The sequence below is a fragment of the Lepidothrix coronata genome, unplaced genomic scaffold (genome assembly GCF_001604755.1).
Source record: "Lepidothrix coronata isolate B3197 unplaced genomic scaffold, Lepidothrix_coronata-1.0 Scaffold6, whole genome shotgun sequence".
In the NCBI taxonomy this organism is placed as follows: Eukaryota; Metazoa; Chordata; class Aves; order Passeriformes; family Pipridae; genus Lepidothrix; species Lepidothrix coronata.
In genome coordinates, this window is record NW_016690186.1 from 5016918 (window position 1) to 5024757 (window position 7840).

The window sequence follows — 7840 nt, forward strand, 5'->3', positions numbered from 1 at the left end:
TACTGTGGGGTAAGCTTAAAGCCTGATACTTCGACACGTACAGCTAAGTCTGCCTACCCTTCCAGGTAAAACTCTGCCTTTGGCAGTAAGCATTAACTTACTCTGTGTCTGTGCACTGGTGCACATAGTCTAGTACAATGGTGACCTGCTCTGATATGAGCTTTTGTATACCATGACACATCTGTGGTATAAAAATAAAAAATACTGGATTAGAATGTCTTCTAGTATAGGTGAAGCTGTTTCTTATCCATGGTGGTATCCCTCAGGAATTCAACAGTGAAAAACTGAGTATTTGTGAGATGACACGGAGCTGAATTGAGACATCTACTTTTTAACAAGCTTGAAAAACCAAGACATGAGGCTTTTGGGTATATCAGCATCTTGTCAGGCTTGTAGAAGGGGTAAAAGAACTATCGATGCATTAATTCAAATGTGTTAATTCAAATATGAAAAGCTCTGCCAAAGGAAAGAAGATTCTTTCCTTGTGACAGTCACTCTCTGACTCTGTCAGATGATTTATGAGTTTATTCAAATGCCGCATTTTTTCATACTAACAACATCCTTTCTGCTTTGTTCCTTAAGTAATGTCACAGAGAGCGACCACACCAACCCAACTGAGAGCACACCTGTTTCCTGCTACCCTTGTAACATGATGAAAACTGAATCCAAAGAACCTGAGAGCATGATGCCTTTGGGAAGCCCCTCAGCTGAAGCTCTGCCTTCGAGGTTATCTTGGCCAAACCATTTTTCAGGAACTGCTGAAGCCCTGAATAGGAGTGATTTCCTGCTCGATCCAAGCAGGAGCTACAGTTACCCCAGACAGAAGACTCCAGGTACGCCAAAGAGAAACTGTCCAGCACCTTTGACTTTTGATTTCGATGGGTGTGAGCTCCCAGCAGGGTACTCCCCACTGACTCCAGCAGAGTTCACAAACACCATCTCTAGCTGTCCAAAGTCAGCAAGTTACTCTCTAGACTGCACTGATGAGAAGACTCTGGGAGTCAGCAACACAAAACAGAGCCACTCGTGCCCTGCCTTACCTCCTCGGGCACCGAAGTCAAGTGAAGATAAAACAGTTACAGACATGTGTCCCTTACCACTGAAAATAGATGGTGCCGAGGAGGAGTCAAAAACTGGCTCTCCAGACCTCTTGGAAGATCAGTATCTGGTTAAAAAGGGCATGCAGGATGCGTTCTCTGTGTCTTATCCCTTCTCATCTCCACTCCACCTCCAGCTGGCACCAAGATCTTGTGGGGATGGCTCTCCCTGGCAGCCACCCACGGACCTTTCTGGACTCTCGATAGAGGAAGTGTCTAAATCGTTGAGGTTCATTGGTCTGTCTGAAGATGTCATATCATTTTTTGTTACAGAGAAGATTGATGGCAATTTACTGGTTCAGCTTACAGAAGAAATCCTATCAGAAGACTTCAAGCTAAGCAAATTGCAGGTTAAGAAAATACTACAGTTCATTAATGGCTGGCGGCCCAAGATGTGATGCTGACTAGTTATTAGTGAAACTGTACGAGGTGTGCTCAATACACTTCAGCTAATACATCACTTCCTGTTTTTTGCACTAAAAATTCTTCCTGTAAATAGTAGTAGACAAATTCTTACTATGCAGATAAACATTTTTGAGTGGTGAATGGATTTTTTTTTTCCTATGTCAATAATAAAGGTAGAGAATCTGCAGAGGTGTGCCTTGTGCATCCCTCAACATTCAACAGCTGCTAAAAACTGGACACTAAGGGAACTTTTACTCCATAGTCTGTTAAGACTTAGTCGTATTTATTACTGAACAGTTTGATGCTGAAAGACACACACCAATCCAGTTTACAGTTTTGTGTTAACTGCAAAAAAAATGTATTTCTTACAGGATTATTTCTGTTCAAATAATATTTGGCAACATGCTGTGACTTTTCTTCCGTTTCTGTTAACAAAAAGCATGTTCAGATATACAAAAACATTGATTTTGACACTACATCTGAAAATGTTAAGAACTGCTGTGAAGTGCCACTAATACACTATTCTTGCAGCATTATTTTTATTAACAATATCTTCCTGACTATCTGTAACATGGATGCATTTTCCATGTTACTTTGAGCAAAAAGAGTTAAATGTTTTTAAAACAAGAGTCAGCTCGTTGCCCAGAGGGGGGGAGAAGGAGGATTTTCTACTGAGCCACTCTGCCCTGGCCAATTAAAAGTTTATGACCTGTAGATTTCAAAAGTTGCTTTTGTAGTCGGATGACTGGAGTAAATAGCATGACTTCTGGTTGTGCAGCTTTCTCATGGGAAAGGCAGTTCAGTGCACAGATCTTTTCTCAGCAGATCCTGCCTGCAGCAGTAGCCTGCTAGCAGAGCCCTCGCTGTGGTGAAAGGTAGCAACCCCCTATGTTTCCTCTGCTGCTGTTATGATCATGTGAAAACTCACTCACTCTGCTGTCCTATTGCTGAGGTCGGATCTGTGTGGGAAGGTGATAGTGCTCCTGTAGCATGCCTTTGAACTAAAGCATTAGTGAGGTGGGAGGAGGGATCAGAAACACAGCATGGCTGGAGAATGGGCTGAGTGAGGTTTTGGGCCATGCCACGGGAAATGCTTGTCATGTTGTCAGTTCACCTGTCTGGTTTGCAGTGGGTGTCAAATGGGAGGGACTGTAGTATCAAAGGATGGGCTACTTCAGTTGCCCAGCTGCAAAAACTCACTGCAGTAGATGTTACATGGAAGTAGCAGTTTAAAGGGAACACAGAGATGGTAAGGGGCATTAGACTGCCCCTGGAAATCTCTCAAATTTAACTGCTCAGAAGGCTAGAAGTAGGATTAGGTTTTGATAGTCCTTTGCAGATTTCTTGTAGTTGGCAGAGCTCTCTGAAATATGTCTAAATAACCCCGGGATCCCCTGCCTTTGTCAACTGAATTCAAGGATTTGTGGAGGTCCTCAGGAAACAATCTATGGTGTCCCTTCTCAACAAGTGTGCATGTCCAGGATCCTCAGGTGGTCAGAGCCAGGGATGCTAGAGCAACTTCACCTTTACTTGCTGCTGAGCAGAGCCCTGGCCAGGGGGATACCAGGGGGATTTCTTTTTGATGTATAAGATAAAGAAAAAAGATCTTTCCATTGTAGGGTACATAGTGCAAGCACCAAGAGAAAATACAGAGCAGGAACAAAAATAGGAGACTAATTTTCCCTGTTTTCTCAACCATGGTGACTCATTAAAAAGAATTTATTTGCAAATAGTGTTTTCTGTAGTTGAGGCAAATTTCATGTCGTATCTCCATGCCAAAGCCAAGATGCATTATTTGTCTTGCAATAATGCAAACCACCAGTTCCCAACCAGGGAGCAAAGCCTGATTGTTGTGGGTACTAGAAAGCCAACAAATATCCCAATAGAAAAACCTCAGGAGTTCATAATCCTACTCTTTTTTGTAATGTATTGACTTTGAGCAACAGATCGATAGCTTTCTCTGGATGCTTTTGAATTAGCATCCTAAAATATTCTAGCTGCAAGTAATACTAAATCCAATTAAATATTGTTCAGATATATATGCTTGTTGGTAGACACATGGAAGTTGAAATCAATTGCCTTTTTATCCTCACTGTGTCAAATGAGTGTTCAAATTTAAAAGGGCCAAATCTTAAATGTCAGGTACTTTTCTTGTTTTGCTTGGCTTGTTAACTCCAGGTAAAAAACCCTAAAATATCTCAAAGAGAAAAAAAAAAAGAGATTGTAGTCTTGGTAATATTAACATTAAATACTGCAAACACCCCCCAGGATAGTAACATCCCTGAGAAAATAGTGTTGTTTGACTATGGATGGACACCTGTTCTGTTATCTTTGCTTACCTGCTTGGAGTGGTTATTCTTGCAAACAGCCTGGTGGAATTTGCATTCATGACTATGCTGCATTAACATTGTATATGCATAGACCAAAATGCAACTGGCCACTGAAAGGCCCAGAAATGTGCATTGGTTGCAGAAGCAGAGGCTGTGTGCGGAAGTACAGCTAGAACCTCTGACTGCAAACTTGCTACTGATGTCCTTCCGTTTGTCTTGTTCTGGCTTGGCATCGCTTACTTATTTTTATGCATCATGTGTTAGCATTTAAACTTTTCTTTTGCCCTTAGCCACTCATCACCTTAATTTTTCAAGCCCTTTTGGGGGATTTAACTGTTCCTAACCTTTGTGTTCTGTGAATTGTATGACTGCAGTGTCAATGTACCTGTGGTGATGCCCAGGCTGGACTGAAGTATCTGCTCTGGTGAAATCAGTAGAGTGATGAGCAAACTGGGCAGCTGGAGTGTGGTGGCTTGGCCTTTTGATCCTTTATGGAAAGGGGTACCTTTTGATAGGAAGCCAGGCTATGGCAACTCCCAAGCACAAGCTCAGAGGTCAGCTAATGTGGAAAAGCAGTCTGGTTTTGGAGGATAATGGAGTTCAACCATGTTGATGGGAGTTCTGTTGTTTGTCCTTGGGGCCTGACAGAAAGTCCGGCCCATTTTGTCTGCTAACAGAGATGTAGCCATTGAGTTCAGACAACACACGTGTGCCAGAGTGGGCCTAAAATCTCATAGTTTTTTGAGGCAGTCTACTAAAATAGGCCAGTCCTAACCTTGGATTTCTCTCCTCAGATTAAATAAATGTAAGGTCTTTGGTGCTTATTTGGTTATCAGTGTCTGAGCTGTATGTTATCCTTGGGGTTTTTGTATGTCTGGGGTTTTGGTAGCAAAAAATCTGGCATGTCATTCTGTATGGAGCTGTCTCTTCCTTGCACCAGGGAACACGTCCTTTCTATGCAACCATCGTGTGGAGGCACAAGAACTGATGCTGCCTTCAGCAGTGAAAGCTCGATTCTAGCATGGAGGCTTTTCTGGAGGTGGACACAGAATTGGGCAGGGGAGGGATGAAGAGGAAAACTTGAGGGGAAATGCTGGTTTCCTTTAAATACTCATTGTGCCTAGGATTAAGAATCTTTGTATTGCTGCCTGCCTGGCTAACCAAAGCTGTATTGAAAGCAACTCAAAGTGCATATTTGCGTTCTTATTCTTGCTGTATTGTAAAAATCGCCTACAGCTAGAAACTTAGACAGAAAACATTTGGTCCATCCAAATTTAGAAGGTCAATGTATTTTGAAGTGTTCTTTGCAGCAAGAAGCAAGGGTTTGAAGTAGCTGTGTATTACACAAGGGTTTTTCTAATACAACAGTTTTACTTGCCACTTTAATGGACTTCACAACAACAGCTTCAAGGGAAACAGCATAAATAGTGAAGCCGTCTCAAAAGGCACTGTGTTTCAAACCTGTCTATAAATAATTGAAGTGTTTTCTCCTATGTTTTCATCTTGAATCAACTCCCTGATTGTCCTCCCGGTAAATAAATTGTGCTGGCACCAGCTACTTGTGTGCTGCCCAGCGTGGTGCCTCCCTGCAACACAGGTCAGCAAAGTCCTGCCTGCCGGCCAGGCGAGGGGTACACCATGCTACTTAAAAGCCAAACACCAGCCCTGTGTGAGAGGACTAGGGCTTAGCCCAGCTTTCCTGGCTCCTCTTTTTCTCTCTCTGAAGTTGCAAGGTTCCCTTATACAAGCCAGAAGGTACAGATGAAATCTTAATCAGCATGAGGGGATCATCCTTTTTATTCGCTGTATTAGGGATGGCAGGGCAATGGGGAAATGCAGGCCCCTTGTTGAGACCTAGCAATAAATGACTCTTTGTTTTGTTATATTTTAAACTCCTAATAGTCCAGGAGTTTTTCAGACTTTACCATTTTTGTGCATAACAACCAAATTTTCAGTGTGAAAATCTGCAGAGTGATTCTCTTGACTTGGACAATCTTCTGAATTATATTAAAAATATGTTAGTTCTTAGCTCTTTAGATTCACTTTGGATATGTCAAAAAAGTAACACTTTGGGAAAAAAAAAAAAAGAGAAAGCCCCAAAACTTCGGCTTAGTACATTTCCGTTATAAAACGAAGCATGGTTTTTGTGGAATTCTGTGCTGTTTTGGGCTTTTGTGTAAAAGGCTGAAGGCAAATTATTATTTAAACCAGGTGCAAATAAATATCCCTGTAATGTATATGAACAAATTTAAACCGCGTATTGTAAGTATATAAACTGTATATTAAAGACACTATTTTCATGATATTTTGAATGTGTACGGAATTTGTTGTACTAAGTTGGTTGGGTTGCATGAATTATATAAAAGGGTTGGTTTTCACTTAGTAATTTCACTGACTTATCCTCTTGCTTATCTCAATATAATTTGGAAATAAGCACTTCTTAGACAGTGAATTCACGAAGTAAGATTGGGATAATTGAGAGGAGCAGTCAGGCTTTTCCATTTAACCTCTCCAGACACATTACTTTTCCCTGTCTTGTAATTTCACTTGCTTCCCTTCAGCAAGAGTATTGAGCTGTGTTTCCCTGAAGAATTTGTTGCCAGACAGCTTGCCTGTCTCTAGCAGATGTTCACCTAAAACATTATTTTCCCAAGCCCTATTATCTCTGTTTTGGAGAAAAGTATTCAATTATAATCTGGATATGCTTTTAAGTGCAGGACCATGCACAAATATTCCTGCTTTGCAGAAAGTCTCTGAGGCATTTTATTGGGTAGGGAGAAAATTGGAGGTAAAAACAACACTGTGCCGTGGGTTACAGGTTGCCTGTTCCCACTTCCTTCAGTACTGGAAAAAGAGGGAAATGTCAGCTCTACAACCATGCTGTTATGCCAAATTCTCTTGGGCTGAAGCTTTGTTTTCTGATACTAGGTCAAAGGAAAGTTTACTACAGCACAACAGTAGTTGTGGAGGGTTTGATGGAAGGACTTATTATTATATGTTTATGAGACATAAAGCAGGGCAGAATCTGACACAGTGGTTGCTGTTAGATTTGAAACAGATGGGGTTTACTTGCCTCCAACCCTCACATCCAGGACAGGGAAGAAGCATGTCTGGAAGCAGGATGTGCATTACTGGGGGCTGGGGGTGAGGAGGAGCAAAGAGAAACAGAATTGTTTTCACCAATTAAGAAAAATCTCGTTCACCATGAGCGGGTCCGTCTAGGGCACATCTCTGCTCCATACTCCTAAGAGGGGAAAGAAAAATATTTAATTTTTGAATGCTCCAATAAGTTGGCTCCAGCCTGAGCAAAAAGGTCTACAGGAGTTGTTCAGACTTTACCATTCACTGTGTGAAGGGGAAGTGAAGGATTATAGCCCATGTAAAACTATGTCCATCTCCCCACTGGGAAAGTGGTGTTCTAAAGCAAGTATATGTATTATATATATTTTATATATATATATACATACACACACATACATATTATATGTATATTCTAGTAGTCACCAAGCCTGACATAAATCTCCTGTCTGACTAGTCACCATGGCTACCTAAAATTATGAATAAAGAATAGAGGCAGGGGAGGGACCTGAAAACACAGCTCTCCTCTTTGGAAAGTGCAAGCTTAATGCTCTTGGACATGCTGCTCCTCTTGATGTGACACATTCGCTAATTAGAGCTCTCCTAGATCTCTTAGGTGTGTGTGTATATCCTGTTCTCCCTTTCACTGGGGCTCCTGTCCTTGAGGCAAGTTGCTATGGGATGCAAGGTACTGACAAATCCTGACGTCCTGTCTCATGTTGCTGGTGACTAATTGCTGAAGTCCTTAGTTGCAGCAGACTGTGCCAGCTCAGGTCGTCACTAGCTCAGGGCACTCCACACCACGCTCTGTTGCCCAGGTATAAACACTCGATGCACACGTCACATGTAACCACTTTCTCCTGTGCACAAGAGTGACTTAAAGCTGCAAACCTGGGTGAAGATCTCATGTTCTCCCTTTTTTCCGTACCG

General features: G+C 41.8%; 1 protein-coding gene across 1 annotated transcript in view; it reads left to right on the top strand.

Moving 5' to 3' along the window:
• GAREM1 (GRB2 associated regulator of MAPK1 subtype 1) overlaps positions 1 to 6137 on the top strand; it is a 98653-nt gene extending 92516 nt beyond the window's left edge. Inside the window, exon 6 of the mRNA XM_017832461.1 lies at positions 583 to 6137. Within this exon, the coding sequence (XP_017687950.1) occupies positions 583 to 1495 (913 nt within the window). The 3' untranslated portion in view covers positions 1496 to 6137. The remainder of the gene's footprint in view (positions 1 to 582) is intronic.
• The last annotated feature ends 1703 nt before the right edge of the window (positions 6138 to 7840 follow it).